Below are 21,181 nucleotides of genomic sequence, written 5' to 3' on the forward strand. Positions count from 1 at the left end.
AACCGGTCACATGACTTCGGCGTGGGCACGCACAGTCACTCGGCGGCTGAGGAGCGGCGCGGACTACGCGCTGCATAGCCTCAGCCGGCCCGGCTCAGATAGCTAATGGGAACGGCGTTCCCGCTGTGAAAATAGTACGGGAACGCCGTTCCCATGCGTTCCCGCAGCACTCGAGCCCTGGATAGGGGTGACTAGCGCATGTTTTAGAGAGTTGGGGAAGATGCCAGCAAAGAGAGAGAGATTGAAGATGTGAGTTAGGGTGTGTAGGACAGGATCCAAGGGGCAGGTGGTTAGATGGGCGTTAGTATTAACAAGGTTGATAAACTTTTTTCTAACAGGGTTGAATAAGGTTTCTGTGCATTGGAGATCTCCTCACGATTTGTATCAATCTTATTTTTGAAGTGATTGGCGATCTCCTGTGCAGTGAGTAAGTTAGAGGGTGAAGGCAGTGGAGGACAGAGTAGAGCGTTAAAGGAAGAGAAGAGTTGATGGGCACTGGATGATAATGTGTTAATGAGCATGATAACATAGGTCTGTTTGGCAGTGTGGAGGCAGAAATAGTATTTTAGGAGGGCAGATTTATATTGGTTGAAGTCTTCCTGGGACCTAGTCTTACACCACAGATGCTCAAGAGCGTTGGTAAGTTTTCTGAGACTTCTGGTGTCATCTGCTTGCCAGGGTTGTAGCGGTCGGGTCCTGATTCTGCGTGTAGTGAGGGGGGCGAGCTTGTCTAGGGAGGGTGACAGTGAACTGTTGTAGACGAAAGTGGCTAGGTTGGGGCAGGACAGGGGTGAGATTATGTCATGGAGGTGGTCAGTTGCAGAGTAGAGAAGAGAATGGTTGAGGTGGCAAAGGTTTCTACGGGTAACTGTTAGGCGGTTGGAGGGAGAGGAGGTGGAAAACAGGGAGAGAGTAAAACTAATAAGGTGGTGATTAGAGAGTGGGAAAGGATTGTTGAAGAGGTTGCACGGAGTGCAGAGATAGGAGAAGACAAGGTCGAGGGTGTTGCCGTTGGAGTGAGTAGGAGCCTATATCCATTACTTCAGGTGAAAAGATGAGGTTAGACTGAGAAGTTTAGAAGTAGTAGTAGTATTAGCATTAATAGGGATGTTGAAGTCGCCGAGAATGATTGTGGGGATTTTAAAAGAGAAAAAGTAGGGTAAACAGGCAGAGAAGTCATCCAGGAAGGTTGATACTGGTAAATGCAGCATTCTCTAAAAATAAAAATGTTAAAAGGGCACATTATAGACCTAGCTTGATAGGCGTGATGTGTCCTTTTATTATTCTTTTGCATGAAACTTGCGTACAGCATTAAGGAGGTACATAACAGAATATATTTGTTCATTTCAGATTTACATTTGGTGGATTAGCTGATGTTCAATTTAAAGCAATCAGCTTTTATGCAATAAAGAGTGATCTTACGGCTGCCAAAATTAAGTTAGAATCCAACATAGTGAAAGTAACATAACCTAGGTTGCAGAAAATGAGATCAGGGGTTAGGGCAGTTGGTATACTATGAGTAAAGCTTCGGCCAAAAATGCATTCAAAATTTCATGATGTTGCAATTGCTGTAAGTGCTCAAATAAAGTTTCATAATGAGAAGCTCTCAGGTTGCCGGCTCTTTGATCTTATGGGCTGGTAGGGTAGTACCATCTAAGCTTTGGGCATCTCCACAGTAAATGAATAAGGTTATCATGTGGGTGATTGCATCTGGAAAAGTCCTATTCGATCCACTAAAATCTTGTATGGTACACTCTATGCAAAATAAAAAACTGCGTCACCCTATGAGTAAAACCATCTAGTTACTCTGCAATACTTCATCCCAAAGCTCCTCAGAAAGGGGACCCAAACCTTCCTTCCATCTGTGCTTACAGGGGAGTGGAAATTTAAGGAGAAATTTCGCCAAGAGGTGCATGTATGTCATTGAGATAAATCCTTTAGTACACTCAGCCCTGGAAAGCGTATCAAAGGGTTGGAAGGAGTCAAGCGTATGGAGTGCTATATATAAACAGACATATGCTTATATCCGATGAGTCGATAATTGCAAAAAATAGGAGGGGGTGGTGGAGAAGGGATTTTTATTGTAGAAATTAACCATGAGATGGAATATTAAAAGTGAAATAGGGAATCTATTATAGAGAATAGGCTGTGATGTAATTTTAAACAAAAGACACTTTCTTGCTTCCCCCCCCCAAAAAAGGGGGGAGGGGGAAGGGGTCTGGGGTAAGGGAGTACGCGCCACCCCCAAACAAAAAGAGAAGAAGGAATGGAGACCAACCTAAGAGAGCATGGATATAAGGTTATTATGGCATAGCTTATAAGTAGAGTTATAAGTAACAGATGTCTATGTTTACATTAGTCACAAATAAATTGGGATAGAAATTAGATATAGAATTGAAAGTGGGGAACTAAAGGACGGTAAATATCTCAATCCCTTTGTTTATACCACCTGGTGAGAGAACATATTGTATATCCAGTAAGTTTCTCTCGCACACAGCTGTTTAAATCTCTTGGCTGTAGAGAGATCTATCCCAATTTATTTGTGAATAATGGAGACATAGACATCTGTTACTTATAACTGTACTTATAAGCTATGCCATAATAACCTTATATCCATGCTTTCTTAGGTTGGTGTCCAGTCCTCTTCCTCTTTTTTTGGGTGTGGCGGGTACTCATAAGTATGGCCACTCACTACCCCAGACCCATCCCACCCCCTATTTTTGGGGGGAAAGCGAGAAAGTGTGTTTTGTTTAGAATTACATCACAACCTATCCTCTATTACTAATCCCTATTTCACTTTTAATATTACATATCATGTTTAATTTCTACAATAAAATTCCCTTCAACCTCCCCCCATTTCTCAATTTTTTTGCAATTATCGACTCATCGGATATAAGCATAAGCACATGTATGTATGTATTTTTCATACATACAACTATTTTAAGTCCATTGTCTATCTACTTCAACCGGTTATAAGAAAATAAATAAAAAATTATTGCCCCTCCCCCGTCCTTTTTACCTCCCCCCTCCCCCCTCCCCTATCCAACAATTATTCATTTTTTCTTTTAAATTCAAAATTGATCAATTAATTGATCATTTATTAAATAATTAATTGATTATATTAACCTTTATTTAATTTTTAATTAATTTTATACTCCTATTTCTAATGTACTGTTTTTAACATTGTCTTTAATTTTTTATATCAATTATTTGTTATGCTCTGTATTAGTACTATTTACATGTATTCATAATAATGCTGCTATAGGCATAATTTTTTTTCTATGTATATTATGCTTTCCTCCCCCCTCCTCTTTTCTTATTTCCTGCTCATAGTATGAAAAAAATGTCTCTTCCTTAGCCATTAATTTCCTCTTGTTCATTGTCTGGTTACTATTGCCATCATCTTATGATATTCAACCTTTATTATATAGTGCCAGTGATTTAGCAACACATTGCCTCGGTATGTTACGCTTGTTGAGATATACACCTCCCCTCCCCTTTCCTTATCCCTCGTTCACTCCTTATATTGCAGCTCTTCAGTTTCACTAGCTAGCTTGAAAAAGGAGCGCGGCTGCCACGTCATGTGCACACGCTCAAGAAACACGTTGCTGTTCCAGTGACATCATCCACCCGTGCCTGTTTCCAACTGCGCTCCAAGCCTCGCTTTGAAATGTATTCACCGTACCCAACTTTTCTCATGAACAGCGGTACATTAGCGAGCTCAGCACTTCTCCTCCTGCCGGACTGGACTGATGTCACCTCCCCTGTTGGGATCTTTTACATGCCTGAATTTAACTTAAAAAATTCGAGTTGCTTGTATTAAAATTAAAAACGTGTTATACATCTGCACCTAGAGGCACTTCTCTCCTTGTCTTTCCAGTTTATTTGGAACATGCTTCTCTGTTCCTCTACGACAGCAGTCCTGTGTTTTGGATTTCTCATCATCTCCCCTTATGGTCATTGTACTATTAATACTGCTTATGACCATGGACTACTGCCATGGTTTTTACCTTTGACCCTGATTATTGTACTGAACTAATGTTCATGCCACATTACACTATGGGATTAGTTGCTCTCATTCTCTGCGCCTTCACTTGTACTACTGTCTGTCACTGGAAGTGGACTAGTGTTATAGAGCTATATGCCTGGTCACTTAGTACATAAAGGGAAGAGTTAATTAAGAGCATGCATGAGGTCCATGCTAGGTGCACGGCGGGACCCTATTCTATTACTGGAAGTGAGGTAACAGAAGTATGCTGACTGGTGGAGTGGACAGTCGCTCAGCCTAACCCTTCGAATGTAACACATGTAGAACATGACACAAGGAAGCTTAATGAAAAACTTTGTATTTTGGGTAATGCACAACGGCTCATTATGCTTTTGGGAGACCCCCTTAATGTTTGACATTCACGTGACTGCGGTTCCTGTCTGGTCCTCAGGCTTACTTGACCATGCCATCCGCAAAACTTTACGACACGCAAGGATTAATGGTACCGTTCAATATCTGGCATAGTCCAAGAACCCCCCGAGAAGGAACCTCTCATGTGGCCGGCCCTTACTTGGTGGACAATGAGAGAGGGAAAGACGAAGGACATGATGGACCATGAGTTGCCCCCCTGCCTCCTCTTACATGCAGATGATTGACCCATACAGATAAGAACTTCCTGGTGGGCTTGCATGCATGGTGTTGGATCCGACTACAAACATTACCAAGCGCATCACTGTTGCCTGATACCCATCAACTACACAGGAAGTGAGCAGAAATCTCCCAAATGAGGACAGCAACAGAAAAAATAGGTTAACATTTGCACATCACACAAAAAAATGGTTGGGCTTTAAAGTGTATTTACAGCTTAAACCATTTTTTTTTGTTTTGGAGAGCGTGGCAATGGGTAGAAACCCCCATGAGTGTGTTTTTTGCTTTCCTTGTTCCACTGAAGAGATTTATCTTCATTCCCTTTCTTGGAGGTACAACAGGATGAGAGGAAATGTCATTAAAGTAAGAGTAATATCCATCCAAAACTAACCATGCACTATGCAAATCAGTGGATTGCCCGTTTCTCCAATAAGGGCAGTGGGCTTCCAATGTCTTTTTGTACTTCAACAGAAAAAACCCAATCTCATCTTCAAAAGTTATGACATAGATATGACACAGAGCTAGCAATGGATTTAATCCATTCATCTTTGTATAGGTTATGGAGGGAAAAAAAGGTGTGGCAATGTAATATATCATTAAACATGTGCTACTATTTCATCCTCATGGCCATCATGATTATTAATAAAAATAGAGTCTAAAAGGTTACCTACTACCATTGGGCTATAGCTGTGTTCTTTATTTTAGTTATTAGCTGTATTCTAAGCACAGGGCAACTTACCGGGGTGGCTACACGAAAATGGTATTCACTGTCAAACAGATAGGCTACAGGAAGGATCCAGTGATGCTGAAGACCCTAAAAAAATCCAATGACATGAGAATGAATTAAAACTCACAATGGATTAGGTAAATACACTTGTATCTCAAGGAGAGATAATAAAGCAAATCATCTGATATACCAAAGCAAACATGTATTTTAAGTAACATTAAATAAATAAAAACTCCTAAATAGTTTAACAAATTGTAAAGGCACGTGCCAACAGACTTTGATGGGCAGATTTAGCGTTCTTTAGGCTGGGTTCACAATGCTGCGGCTACGAGAACCGGATGTGATTCGCACCGCACTGCAGTGCAAATCACATTCGATCTCTGTGCGATGCGAGTTCAGCCATACAGATAGTATGGCTGAATTCGCATCGCACCCGCCCCAAACTCGCACAGGACCCTTTTTTGGTCCGCAGCAGAATCGGATCGCATGGTTGTTCACACCATGCAATCCGATTCCTGTCTGAGTTTGCAGATCGCACTGCAATATGCAAACTGATCTGGGGGTGTCATTAACGTTTCACTGACACTCCCAGCAGTTCGCATAGGGCAGTGTGAACTGCCGCCGGGAGGCATGCGATGCGGGAACCCGCCGCGGATTTGCGGCGTTCCCGCATCGCTGCAGTGTGAACCCAGCCTTTGTCAGCACTCAGCATAATCCCCCAAAAAAGCTGCACACCAATGATGACTTCACAGGCAAAACTTTAATCAGCTGACATGGTAGGCTCACATTACAGTGCACTTTCACAATATACGTGGGAATGCAACAATGATAGGTCCACCCTGTGGTAAGAATATAAGGGTGGTCTTTGAAATATTCTAGTTTTAAAGTGGCTGTAAATGTAGAAGTTTTTTTACTTTAATGCATTCTCTGCATTAAGGTAAAAAACATTCTGTGCACAGGATCCCCCCGAGCCTCCCCCCTCCAAAGTATTTACCTGAGCCTGAGCGCAAGCCAGAGCTCTGCCCAATAGCAGTGGCTCTCTCTGCTCTCTTGGGGTTGCTGCTGAGCCACGCTGTGTTATTCAAATGACTTGCTATGGTGGCACTCAGCAGGGGGATGGAGCCAGGAGCACTAGGTGGGGACCCCTAGAAGAAGAGAATTGGCTGCTCTCTGCAAAACCATTGCACAGAGCAGGTAAGTATGACGTTTGTTTATTTTTTTTTGTTACGTTTACAATCACTTTAACCACTTGCCGACCACTACACATGGATATACGTTGGCACAATGGCAGGGGTGGGCAAATAAACATACCTATACATCCCCTTTAATAGGGGGTGCAGCGTGGCCGTGCACCGCGGGACTGGTTGGATTCGATGTCTACTGGTCTTCCGGTAATCGTGTCACAGAGCAGCAGGAATGGGGAAGTGCCTATGTAAACAAGGCATTTCCCCATTCTGCCTTGTGACATAACAGAGATCACTGCTCCCTGTTATCGGGAGCAGTGATCACTGTCATGCGTGTTGAAGCCCATCCCTCCACAGTTAGAATCAGTCCCTAGGACACTCAACCCCTTAATCTGCCCCTAGTGGTTAACCCCTTCCCTACCAGTGTAATTTACACAGTAATCGGTGCATTTTTATAGCACTGATTGCTGTATAAATGACAATGGTCCCAAAATAGTGTCAAAAGTGTCCGATGTGTACACCATAATGTCACAGTCATGATAAAAATTGCAGATCCCCATTACTAATAAAAAAAAAATAATAATAAAAATGCCATAAAACTATTCCTTATTTTGTAAACCAATCAATATATACTTATTGAGATTTTTTTTTTTTACCAAAAATATGTAGAAGAATACATATCAGCCTAAACTGAGGAAAAAATTTTTTTTATATATATATTTTTGGGGGATATTTACTATAGCAAAAAGTAAAAAATATTGCTTTTTTTAAAACTTCTCGCTATTTTTTTGTTTATAGCCCAAAAAATAAAAACCACAGAGGTGAGCAAATATCACCAAAAGAAAGCTTGATTTTTGGGAAAAAAGGACATCAATTTTGTTTGCGGTGCAACGTTGCACGACCGCGCAATTGTCAGTTAAAGCGACACAGTACCGAATCGCAAAAAAGTGCTCTGGTCAGGAAGGGGTAAAATCTTCTGGGGCTGAAGCGGTTAAGGCAATTCCGGGGCTGGTTTTACATGAATTGAGGCCCTAGGCAAGAGCTAAACTGAGGCCCTTTCGGATGGAATATTGCAGGCCCTCTGGCACAACTTTATAGGGTACAGAATGCTTTGATCCTTTGTGTCTTTCTACGCTTCTGACTTTTTTTCCAAGAGTTCATTAAGTTCAAATTTAAATAAAAATTTGGAAAACTACACCATGAGTGGACAGATGGAGTGATTGCAGGAAAACAGTAGTAGAAAGTTGGGGAAGGGATGGATATATGGTGATGCAGGAATAATGAAAAAAAATATTATACCTTCTGTTGATTAAAAGATCACATAAATCCAGTGAATGTGGAGTACATCCAGAAGGTGGTGGGTAGTGTTAATTTGGCCATGTTGGCACACTACCATCTGACATCCTTCAATTTGAAAATAAAAGCAGGCGGGCAGAGAATTGACAGTCGAACAGCTTCTGCATCCAATCAGATGCGGCCATTGTTCGGGTATTCTGACTGCCGTGGATGCCAGCTGTCACAATGCAATGGCTATAGGGGGAGATTCCCCCATTCCCTCTACATGAAGTTGTACTAATGTATATCTTTATGATCATCTGTATAGAATAATTAACCTAGAAATAGTAAACACAATTGAGTACCTAAAGTATAGTTTCCTTTCATGTCCCTCTGCTGCTCCCCCTCTAACACTTGCTAATGATTTCTAAGTGTCAAGTTGATATGTAGTAGTAGTAGTTGTATCAAGTGTAGATACAGCAGCTATAATAGCTACTGCTGTCAAAAAACAGACTGCCCGATACAGTGTAAATAAACACTGTTCAAAATTGAGAGATACAAAGTAACGTTCTCTTTTGGTCTATTTTTCTAACCATTAATATTGACTTTTTTTATTCGCTTTGTTTGATTCATTTGTAAAAAAAGAAACAAAAAACCCTCTAAAAGCTTTGCACCAGAATTATAATTTAAGCATCAATTAAAATGTTGCAAATGTTAGAATAGAAGTTGTACTTTTTTACAGTAATATAAAATTTGTTTTAACCACTGATCTAACACGATAGCCCCATACACACTATCAGATTTTCTGCTGATTTTTTTCCTTCAAATTTACCAAAACCATGTAGTGTGAGAGCCTGCCTGATTGCATACACATTGAAACTCCTAAAAGTTAGACCTCATATTATATGGTTTTGGTAAATCTGAAGGAAAAAATCAGCAGAAAATCTGATAGTGTGTATGGGGCTTATGAGTTTTTTTGTTTTTTTTTACCTTTAACTTTATTCTATGGATTGGTTAAACAAATAAACATTTTTTTGCAAGACAATATCACCAAAATGAAGCCTTGTTTGTCATAAAAAAAAATCATATGTATTATTTGTTATTTTACCCGGTTTCCGACAAGCACACGTCGATGTACGTTGGCAGAATGGCACGGACAGGCAAATGGGCGTACAGGTATCGCGTTCGTGCCGCCGGCCAGGATCTCCGTGAGTCGGGTTACGGGTCCCACGGACTCGATTGCCGTGGCAATACCAGCGATCGTCTCATGGGGAGGAAGACCGGGGAGATGCTAATGTACACAAGTATCTCCCCATTCTGCCTAGTGGTAGTGTCACTGATCTCTGCTCCCTATGATCCCAGTGACGTGTCATACGTAGCCACGCCCCCCCAGTTAGAAACAAGCCCCAGGACACTCTTAACCCTTACCCTGTCCCCAATCAGTCACTTTCTGGTGTTGAATTTTTTTGGGTCACTTCATCTTTTATTTTACACTTAGGTTGCCCTGGTCTCATGCCCGCCCTGAGTGGGGCCCGTGGGATGCCTCCCCTTGATTGCCTGCCGCGGCTCCCGGTGGGAGACGCTGTTAGATGGCCGATGCTGCTTGGCACCCCACTATCACTGCACAAACTTGAGTAAGTTGACCTGCATCTGGTATGGGGGTGTCTTATCCTACCCCCGCCCATATGTATGATTATTTTATTTTATTTATTTTCTAAATTTATACCAATATTAATATTTCTATCTCTAGATCCATCAAGTGCTGGCTCCTGACGAGTGGCCTTCTAGCCACGAAATGCATAGAGCTGCCATATCATTTGATACCTTTATACCCAGAAAGCTTTGCCAGCTAACCTTATTATTTTACATAAAGATCCAAGAGGCCCGAGGCTTTGCAGGCACTACCCTTTATTACGGTTTTACCTTAAATGTGTTTTTGGTGTACTTCGGAACATGATTGTCTTGCCACTATGTGTATGCACAAGCTTGTATTAAAGATGTATTGTCTTACCCATGCATTATTTGAACGTATTTGTACATCTTATACTTTGTCTGTATACCTTGGCAACCAATAAATCCTTATTATGATCACCAAACTAATCTACCATAACCATGTGCTTCATTTAAAGTCCCACCCCATTGTTCGCTCCCCTCTCTTGATTTGCATAGGGATGGAAATATGTGACCTTACCAGGCCACAATTTCATTCAAAGTCCCAAGGGATGGAAGAATTGACCTTACCAGGCCATACCTTCATCTAAAGTCCCTAACTCCAGTCCTCTATTAATACTACTATTAGGGATGGAAGCACATGGCTACGCTATGTTGTTTTTAGTTACTGCTAATCTTCTTGCAAATAATTTTGGACCTCAGGATAGCCTGCTTGGATCAAAGTGATATATGGTTTTATTAGTAGTACCTTTGTTTATTATATCCTAATACTTTTACATTTCTCAATTATAACATTCTACTCCTTTAAATATGTCTCGATCCACTTGCGGTTGTTTTGTGGGTTGTTAGCCAGGATAGCTTACCGTCTCTGATTGGTTGACCCCATCCGGGAGCTGTGATGTGCCTGTCGGCCCCCCCTCTCGCCCTTAGTCCTTGTCGGACTCGGAGGGAGGGGGCGCCGCCACAGCGCATCAGCGTTACGCATCCCGTGCCTGATGTGCTGCGCTCTATGGGCGCTGTTACATCTATGCATGTGGGAACTACGCTCGCGAGCGGACTGGGGAATTGGTGGTGCAGGCTGGCCGGGAACCTGATACCCGACTCACCTGGCCCCTCCCCCTTCCATGCTACGCGGCGTGACGTCGGTGGGCGGTCCTGGTTTGGCGCCTATATTGGGCGTCCTCCGGGCGGGCTATGACACACAGGGCTTCACTCCACACTGGTTTTAACCTAGATCAGGATCTCTCTCCTCTTCATTTAATCGTAAAATTCCACTTAGATGTTCAGCTAACTACACTACTGCTTCCTGTGGCATCTGTCACTTTTTCACTTCACTGACGATAATCTTGCTCCTTTCAACTCTCCTCTCTCTACCTCTTCTTAGGCATCAGCCCTTATCACTTCCTTAGTTTTCAGCACTGGTTCTTTCCTTTCCTTTCCATCAATCAGTCACTTTCTGGTGTTGAATTTTTTTGGGTCACTTCATCTTTTATTTTACACTTAGGTTGCCCTGGTCTCATGCCCGCCCTGAGTGGGGCCCGTGGGATGCCTCCCCTTGATTGCCTGCCGCGGCTCCCGGTGGGAGACGCTGTTAGATGGCCGATGCTGCTTGGCACCCCACTATCACTGCACAAACTTGAGTAAGTTGACCTGCATCTGGTATGGGGGTGTCTTATCCTACCCCCGCCCATATGTATGATTATTTTATTTTATTTATTTTCTAAATTTATACCAATATTAATATTTCTATCTCTAGATCCATCAAGTGCTGGCTCCTGACGAGTGGCCTTCTAGCCACGAAATGCATAGAGCTGCCATATCATTTGATACCTTTATACCCAGAAAGCTTTGCCAGCTAACCTTATTATTTTACATAAAGATCCAAGAGGCCCGAGGCTTTGCAGGCACTACCCTTTATTACGGTTTTACCTTAAATGTGTTTTTGGTGTACTTCGGAACATGATTGTCTTGCCACTATGTGTATGCACAAGCTTGTATTAAAGATGTATTGTCTTACCCATGCATTATTTGAACGTATTTGTACATCTTATGCTTTGTCTGTATACCTTGGCAACCAATAAATCCTTATTATGATCACCAAACTAATCTACCGTAACCATGTGCTTCATTTAAAGTCCCACCCCATTGTTCGCTCCCCTCTCCTGTCCCCTAGTGGTTAACCCCTTCACTGCCAGTGTCATTTACACAGGAATTTGTATAGCAGTGATTGCTGTATAAATGACAATGGTCCCAAAAATGTGTCAAAAATGTCTGACGTGTCTGCCATAAGGTCGCAGTCACAATAAAAATCGCAGATAGCCGGGATTACTAGTAAAAAAAAAAAATATTAATAAAAATGCCATAAAAATATCCCCTATTTTGTAAACGCTATAACTTTTGTGCAAATAAATTAATAAACGCTTATTGAGATTTTTTTATACCAAAAATATGTAGAAGAATACGTATCAGACTAAAATGAGGAAAAAAATGTTTTTTATAGCAAAATGTAAAAAATAATGCGTTTTTTCAAAGTTGTCACTCTTTTTTTATTTATAGAGCAAAAAATAAAAACCGCAGAGGTGATCAAATAACACCAAAAGAAAGCTCTATTTGTGGGAAAAAAAGGAAGTCAATTTTGCCACAACTGCACAATTGTCAGTTAAAGCGACGCAGTGCCGAGTCACAAAATGTGCTCTGGTCAGGAAGGGGGTAAAATCTTCCAGGGCTGAAGCAGTTAAGTAATGAAAAAGTTACTTTTGCAAGGTCCACAGCAGACATGTAAAAAAATGCTCTAGTCCATAGGCAGTGTACAGGTGTGAGAGTGGAAGTGGTTAAAACGTAGCTTCAAATGTATTTCTGATTTTACATGCTTGTGTCCCAAGTAAAGTATAATCATAACTCTTAAAAGTATTTTATGCCTCTCAGAGATCACAGTACAATTCTTGACAATGCCTTCAGCTATCATTTTACTGAAAAGCCCAGCATCATCTTTGTTCAGGCATTATCCTGGATCACTATATACTTCCTGGACTAAAATTATTTTCCTAGATGACACAACCATATCAATTATTGTGCCTGCACTTTAAACATCAGGTTCTGGAATGTTCTTGCACACTGATTAGCTCTTTCCTGCTGCCTTGCCATAGTGACTTGCTACATAGTTACAGTGACCACTGGGAAGGAGAGACTGAGGAATGAAGAGACTGGTTGAATAGCATCTTTCAATCATTTTGATTTACATATTTTAACGTCCTTTATGAACCACACATTAACCTGTAACCCAGGTAGTGGTCAACAAAGGAAGTGACATTGTGGCCATCTACTGTCATCAAGCATGAAAAACAGAAAAAAACAAAATGTAAAATGGATGATAAATGGATGTAAACAAATGAAAAACTGATGAAAAACTGATGCAAATAGAATCCGTTTTTTCTTAGCAAAAAACAGGACTGAAAGGATGACACCCATGTGAAAGAGGCCTAAAGCCTCATACACACGATCAGATTGTTGGTCAACAAAACCATGGCATTTTTGTCCAAAGGGCGTTGGCCCAAACTTGTCTTGCAAGTTTGGGCCAACGCCCACACGGCCACACAATTACGAATGTAGTGACGTTCTACGTTGTTTTTCGGCTCTTTAGCTCCTTCTGCTAATTTCGTGTTAGTAGAAGTTTGGTGAGTGTTGATGCTCACTTTTCATTTAGTTTCTAAACGGCCATTCATCAACCAGCCATGTTACGGAATCGGAGGAGATAACGTGTTATTTATTATTGGCCTTGAAGTTATTTCCTTGACATCATTTTTTTGGTTGAATAATGATTTGATTTAGTATATTTTTCTATATTTTTGGATGCATAGAATGCACTTTTTGGTTAAGTTCTATTGGCAGATAGAATGTCTAATTGTATTTGTTTTCTTTTTTTAATGCACAATAAAAAAATTGTGTAGTATAATACTTGGCTATGTGTTTTACTTCAAATGACAGTTTGGGAGTAGGCAGTTACATTTTAAAAAATACAATGTAATATTAACAAGGGACGTCAACATAGTTGTATCTTTGATCTTAAAAACTATGGGATAATGGTGTTGAGGTAACTTGCCCAAATAAAAAAATAGCATAATAATATTATTGATATTACTAGAAAAAAAAGCCTTTAAAAATTTGTTTGCAATAACTCCATCAGTATCGCCAGCAAACCAGCTTTACTATTATCCCATTAAAGAAGAGACTTGTGCGCTGCATTTCGAGATTTCATAACTTGCCACGTATGTTAATTCTCCATTACAAACGCTAGTTTACAAGACCGACCACTTCTGGCTCGTCCTTGCTCCTGAGCATGCGTGTTTGTACTTTGAACTTTTGTCAGATGGACTTGTGTACACACACTCAGAAAATCCGACAACAGACATTTTTCCGCTAAAAATGTATAAACCTGCCATCCAACATTTGTCCACGGAAAGTTGGCCAACAATTGTTAGATGGAGCGTACACATACGATTGGATTTTCCACCAACAGCCTGTCATCACACATTTCCCCTCGGAAAATCCGATCGTGTGTACGAGACTTGGGTCTTCAGATTTAAGTAAAAAATGTAGGTACAATTAGGTACAAGCATTTAAAATAGTTGATTTTAATAATACATTTTTTTTTTTGTAATGGATACACACATGCATGAATTGGTGTTTTTTATCTGGCTGGAGTTTGCCTAGAAAGGTTTGTTGAAACGCTGTGGCACTGAAGAGAGCAAGAGCTTACAACTGCCTTTATGCACAGGTAGGCGTGTTTCACACCTATGCATTTTTAGTGCTTTTTGCATTTTGCAGATTTGCACCACAGAACTTGTTCCATAGGAAACCATGTTAAATGGACTGTCGTGCAAAATGCAAAAAGCACTAAAAATGCATAGGTGTGAACCAGGCTTACTGTTATATGGGATTGCAAGAGGAATATCATGGTTTGCTTAAGGCTCGAATTAACATCTATGCATGTTGCTTTTGAGCTTTTCTGCAGTGCTTTTTGAGGCGTTTGCCACATTTTGGTCAAACATTTTTACAGCGATTTTATGTTTTTTTTTTACACTGTATATAGCTGGTTGCTAAGGAGGGGGCTGGGAAGCAGGCCGCCGAGTCCTTAACAACTGATGAGTCATCAGCTGTCAGTGGGCTTCCCCGCTGAATGTAAAAAAAAAAAAAAAAAAGAAGAATTGCCAGCTAAAAAGAACATTGTGAAAAAAAAAAAAAAACAGCATGGGGCCCCCCTCCAGGTCCATACTAGGCCCTTGGGTCTAGTATGGATTTGGAGGGCAGCCTCCATGCCAACATTTCTAAAAAAAAATGGCATGAGGTCCCCCAAAATCCATACCATAACCGAGAATGCAGCCCGGAAGGTCAGGAAAGGGAGGGGGACGAGCAATCGCCCCCCTCCTGAACCATACCAGGCCACATGTCCGCAACATGGGGGGGTGGGTGCTTTGGGGCAGGGGGGCCCTGCGCCCCTCACCCCAAAGCACCTTGCCCCTATGTTGATAGGGACAAGAGACTCTTCTCAACAACCCTTGCCCGGTGGCTGTCAGGGTCTGCAGGCAGCTTACCGGAATTTGGAAGCCCCCTTTAACAAGGGCCCCCAGATCCCGGCCTCCTCCCCTATGTGAATGAGTATGGAGTACATTCACCAACAAAAAAGTAGTGTAGTGTGAAAAAATAAAGTAGACATTTTTAATAAAAGGCTTGTCAAAAACTATCTTCTTCTTCCCCGCTTCTTCCTCCATCTTCTCCTGCATCTTCCTCCTCTGGTCTTCTCCTTCTCCAACTTCTTCTTCTGCTCTTCTTCTTTCTCCTGTCTTCTTTATCCAGTGTTCTTTTTCCTCTGCTGCCGACCCTGCTCTGATGCTGTGTCCCGCTGAGCTGTCCGTGCCAATGTCAAGTGCGTCTTAGATAAAAATGGAGGCATGGTCATCACATGACATCACCTTGTCACGTCACTAACCGCGGAATGATGGGGTTTTATTTTACAATTTTTTTTGCCGACAATTCTTTTTTTTACATTCAGCGGGGAAGCCTGCTGACAGCCGATGACTCATCAGTTGTTAAGGACGCAGCAGAAGATATAATAGGTGGAAAGTTGAAAAAATTACTGAAGTTCCACTTTAACTTCTGGAAATTATGACCTTGTTGTCTGATAAGTTGTCTGCTAAGTCAGGCCAAGTGACAAAACTATGTTTCCCATTAAAACAAATGAATAACTTCAGTTTGATAGATTTCGCTTGGTAAATGTATTTAAATTGACCACAATTTTCTCAAATGATCGTGACTTTTCAGTTAATGCCTACCAATTACAGTGTCTTGCACCAAATAAGACATTGGAGCTAGTCAAAGAAGTGACCCTTTGGGATTTTAACATGCTGACATAATGAGGGCTCCTCCACCATCTACTATTCTTTGCACCAGTTTTTCTTTTTATTATTAGTGCAGTTTACACACATTTTTACCTGAGTTGCCTCTGGAGAATCATCTCTTTTTTTCCTTACATGAACACGTCTGTTACAGATATTTCCCAGGATCACCTTACATTGGTAGACAATCAGTGGTTCTGTAGTACTAAAAGTAGAAATAGCATACAACGCAAATTAATAAAAGGGGAAAAGCACAGCAATAATTATGAACATCAGACAGATTACAGCTAATCTTATGTTTCAAGATAACATTAAATAAAGGCATAATAAACATATTAACATATAACTTTTGAAAGATTTGTATTTCCATGTATAAATTTAAATGTAGAGTGGAATAGAGAAATCATCATGATTGATGGGGCTGCACAGCTTGCTATCACAGAGGTAGTAATACATTTAAAGTGGTATCAAATTCTATGGGAGAATGTCAGTGCTTCACATGAGGTTTAAAATAAATTTAGTGACAGAACAAAACAATCACTCGAAACACAGAGAGAAAACCACACAGAATGGAAATAAAATAGAAACGTTAGTCCTATTGGGATGAAGCTTCCCCCCAAGAAGGCCTCCTGCTATCGATTGACTTGAAAAGGCATTTGATTCCGTATAATGGACCTATCTTTTCCAGGTCCTGGAACTATGGGGGTTTGGTCCCCATTTCCTACAAATTCTGAGGTCTTTATACTCATACTCCCAAGCCCAAATTACAGGACCACCTTTCAGAGTCTCTTACCATTTCTAAAGGTACTTGCCAAGGCTGCTCGTTATCCCTGTTAATATTCGCCATTGCGTTTGAGACTTTATCTATCGCTATATAAGAAAGTTTGCACTTTAAAGGTGTTAAGTATTGCCCCTGAATTCATATGTTCACTTTGTTTGTGGATAATTTGCTTTTGTTTGTCAGTTCCCCCTCATTTCTATTCCCAACATCCTTCATACTTCACATGATTTTGGAGAAATTTCTGGCCTCAGGGTGAATGAGACAAAGTTGAATGTTGAATAGAATGCAGAATTTCCCTTTTACCTGGCAAGACATATCGCTCCTGTACTTATTAATTTGCCTTACCCCTTCCCTCCCATGACTATCGCATCCTATTTGAACACCTGTAAGAGTAAAGTCTTAACTGGTTGCTTTTTGATCTTTAGTGAACAGGTAGAATTAATACAGGGAAAATTATTATATTGTCCAGGCTTCTATATTTTTTTCAATCCTTTTCAGTGCCAAGACGTTCAGATTTGATGACGTTTCAAGCGAAAACTGATACACTGCATACGGGGAAAGAAGGGACATAGACTTGCAAAAAATGTGTTGTTTTCCTCCAGGTCTAACAGGGGAATAGGGGTTCCTAACCTGTGGCTCTATTACCAAGTTTCTCAGCTGATGTACAGTATCACACAAAAGTGAGTACACCCCTCATATTTTTGTAAATATTTTATACATCTTTTCATGCGACAACACTGAAGAAATTACACTTTGCTACAATGTAAAGTAGTGAGTGTACAGTTGTATAACAGTGTATATTTGCTGTCCCCTCAAAATAACTCAGTCATTAATGTCTAAGCTGCTGGCAACAAAAGTGAGTACACCCCCAAGTAAAAATGTCCAAATTAGGCCCAAAGTGTCAATGTTTTGTGTGGCCACCATTATTTTCCAGCACTGCCCTAACCCTCTTGGGCTTCACAGATTGCCACTGGAGTCCTCTTCCACTTCTTCATGACAACATCACAGAGCTAGTGGATGTTAGAGACCTTGTTCTCCTCCACCTTCCATTTGAGGATGCCCCACAGATGTTTAATAGGGTTTAGGGCTGGAGACATGCTTTGTCAGTCCATCCCCTTTACCCTCAGCTTCTTTAGCAAGGCAGTTGTCATCTTGAAGGTGTGTTTGGGGTCATTATGTTGGAATACTACCCTGAGGCCGAGTCTCCAAAGGGAGGGGATCATGCTCTGCTTCCATATGTCACAGTACATGTTGGCATCCATGGTTCCCTCAATGAACTGTAGTTCCCCAGTGCCGGCAGCACTCATACAGCCCCAGGCCATGACACTCCCACCACCATGCTTGACTGTAGGCAAGACAAACTTGTCTTTGTACTCCTCACATGGTTGCCACCACACACACTTGACACCATCTGAACCAAATACGTTTATCTTAGTCTCATCGGACCACAGGGCATGGTTCCAGTAATCCATGTTCTTAGTCTGCTTGTCTTCAGAAAACTGAGGGCTTTCTTGTGCATCATCTTTAGAAGAGGATTCCTTCTGGGATGACAGCCATGCAGACCAATTTGATGCAGTGTGCGGCATATGGTCTGAGCACTGACAGGTTGACCCCCCCACCCCTTCAAGCTCTGCAGCAATGATGGCAGCACTCATATGTCTATTTCCCAAAGACAACCTCTGGATATGACGCTGAGCATGTTGAACTTCCAGTGACCAGTATGAGAGAGTGAGAGCGCAAACACCAAATTCAACACAACTTCTCCACCATTCACAGCTGAGGCCTTGTAACACTAACGAGTCCCAAGACTGATTGGGCCATTTACAATGTATGGTGTACTCCCTTTTCTGAGATATTGTAACTTTCGGTTGTCTACTCCAGAAGGAGGCGACCTGATTGGATGAGTATAGAGCATCAAGCTATTCCACCATTCATAATAGATTTTGTGTGGTGGAAATCTCCTAGGCAGTGACCTCCAATCATAGCTCCAATATTGTCACACTCATTGGCTTTATAGGACAGGCTATGAAGCCACAGAAGTTGGATTTCAGAATTCGCCCCACTAGCTTGCTTATAAAATAACTAACTTTCCTCCAGGTCTAGATGCTAGAGCATTCAAAAGGGCTCTATCATATAGGGCACTACTTCACTCCAGCTGGATCCTTTGCACTATGCCATTGTCTCTCTGAACTAAAAATGTCTTAATCAAACGTTTTTCACTTTGTTATCTTACACTTTAGAACCCCCCCCCCCCCCCCTTAAAAATTATGAGAAATGGTGTACTAAAGATATGGGCCAAATAGAGGGTACATTCTATGATATACAGGCTTCTACTCAAGCTCCTCACAAAAACGGTCTTATATGTCAGATTGGAACAAAGCTCTCTTGGATGATGTGGCTTTAGACAGCTGGCAACAGCGATTCCAGGTTTCCTTTCGAGGGACTCTGATTGTTTCTCCAATAGAAGCTAAGGTTAAACTTTTGACTGATACCTAGTCCCAACTCGGCTTGCTAAATGCACCAGGGATCTTCCCCACTGTTTTCTTTTCAAGGATCCACTATGAGGGGTACTATGTACCACATTTGTTGGGAATGCCCAAAGATCAGAAGATTGTGGAATATGATTTTTTTTCCCTGCTCTGGTAAGTCACAAAATTGCCTATACAACAACAGCTTCACATAGCTCTGCTTAATGACCCAATACCCAGTGCCTTTCACAATATGCAGTGGCTGATCTGTTTTATTCTCATCACAACTAAAATTTCAGTAGCAGGAGCATGGAAGAAATCCTCTAAGTTCACAGCAGGTCAAGCACAAAATTAATGGATTATGATTCATGAGAAATTGGCCAGTGTAATTAATGATAGAGTGGATCAATCTGAGAAGACCTGGGATCCCGGAAGCACAATATGTACCAGACCAACATATTTTTCCTTCCATGACTTTGGTGCTATGTGGTGAGATTGAGCCCATTCAAAATGAATGAGCTAAAATCACACCACACTCAATTGCATGTGAATTTAACAATAATGCAATGCGCTTCACATGCGGTTCATAATGTGAACCAAGGCTTGAGCTAATCTGATCAGCAGCTAAAGGAAACATTTGCTGGAAGTTATTTCTACCAAGGAGATTATAACGGTTATAAAGTAACAGTACACACCAATTAAAGTAGCATTGATCAATTAGCAATGTTCAGCGGGCTTAAACAGTGAAATTGACCAAATACAGTGACTTGAATGCAACACTGGCAAGGAAGAGATGCTTACCAGTCAGTCAGCTTCCTCTGGGCCACCTGTGCACTAAAGAGCCTGCATTTGTGTATATATACAGTTTGTGTGTATATGTATAAACTAACCCCCCCCCCATCTATGATGATGCTAAGAGCCTCAAAAAGCAAAGGGTTTCCTTAATTAAAGGAAAGCAGTCAGGAATCCTGTATTGCCGAGAATTCCTGGTGCGGTGGTATCAGTTGTCTTCTGCTAGCAATGGTGGGGCCCATGAGTAGTGTTGAGTACTTATAGGACAATGAAGTTAAACAATGGTGCTGCTTGCAATAGTGGGCACTTATTAACTGAGGTGTAAAGGTGTCTGCATACAGTGTCTCTAGAATGATGGATGACAAATAGGTTGGGCATTTGCCCATTCACCAATCCTGAGGATAAGCCCCACTCCAAGGAGACAAGGTGCCCTGTTCAGGCTCCTGAGTGTGAGTAGGGAGTTGAAGGATAGCCATCCAGTAGGCAGACAGCGGGACTGGAATAGTGACTGATGTGATGAGATGGCTAATGGAAGTCTCACAGTGAGGTTGCACAGATGCGGTCCCAATCCAGTGATCTGCATCACAGCAATGCAGATTCGCTGAGCTGAATTTCGCAGTGGTCGGCTAGGCAGCAGAAACCCACTGTGTCCACTTGAAGACAGCCTCAACTGATCTACAGAAAGTCCTGTGCTCCAGAAGAGCAAGCCCATCATTCCCAGTTAATATCTACTCTCCCAAGATCATCCTTGCTTCACCAGCCTTCTGGTATGTATAATCCAGTCAGCACTCAGGAACACAATATGTATGAAGTGACTACAAGTACCAAGATATTCTGCTATCCGGGATAATTTACTCTAACTCTGCAAACAGGAAGTGATGTAGTTATCCCAATACTGGGCACTAGAGGAAAAGGCTTAATCCAGAGTCCAGCTTGTAATTGTCACTGAAGTTCACCATATGATAGCCGGCCCTGGCTACATCAGCAGAAGGGTTATTTATCCATCATGGACTATGAATATTTAAATAATGCATTCCATAAGGATAATAAAAAAAATAAAAAGTAAATAGTTCTTGCCTGTTATTGCACTTCAACTGAAGACCAGACCACATTTTAGGCTGGGTTCACATCTAGCAGGAGTCCGGTGCATTTCCATTCACCGTCTCAGGTCCGATTTCATCCCAAATTTTGGGCTGAATTCGGTCCTGAAACAGACCATAAGACGCACAAGACTCTTCTGCAATTCACAATGGAG

The 21,181-nt window shown here is 41.5% G+C and overlaps 1 protein-coding gene across 3 annotated transcripts in view; it reads right to left on the bottom strand.

The window, feature by feature from the left end:
- Positions 1-21,181, bottom strand: part of MYRFL (myelin regulatory factor like) — a 237,798-nt gene that overhangs the window by 10,191 nt on the left and 206,426 nt on the right. For all 3 annotated transcript variants that reach the window (XM_077468900.1, XM_077468899.1, XM_077468901.1), the window contains 2 exons: positions 15,982-16,090; positions 5,376-5,450 (listed from right to left, as the gene is read on the bottom strand). In XM_077468900.1, the coding sequence (XP_077325026.1) occupies positions 5,376-5,450; positions 15,982-16,090 (184 nt within the window). The remainder of the gene's footprint in view (positions 1-5,375; positions 5,451-15,981; positions 16,091-21,181) is intronic.

The sequence above is a fragment of the Lithobates pipiens genome, unplaced genomic scaffold, assembly GCF_037356315.1.
Source record: "Lithobates pipiens isolate NorthernLeopardFrog02 unplaced genomic scaffold, aLitPip1_a1.2 Scaffold_8, whole genome shotgun sequence".
In the NCBI taxonomy this organism is placed as follows: domain Eukaryota; kingdom Metazoa; phylum Chordata; class Amphibia; order Anura; family Ranidae; genus Lithobates; species Lithobates pipiens.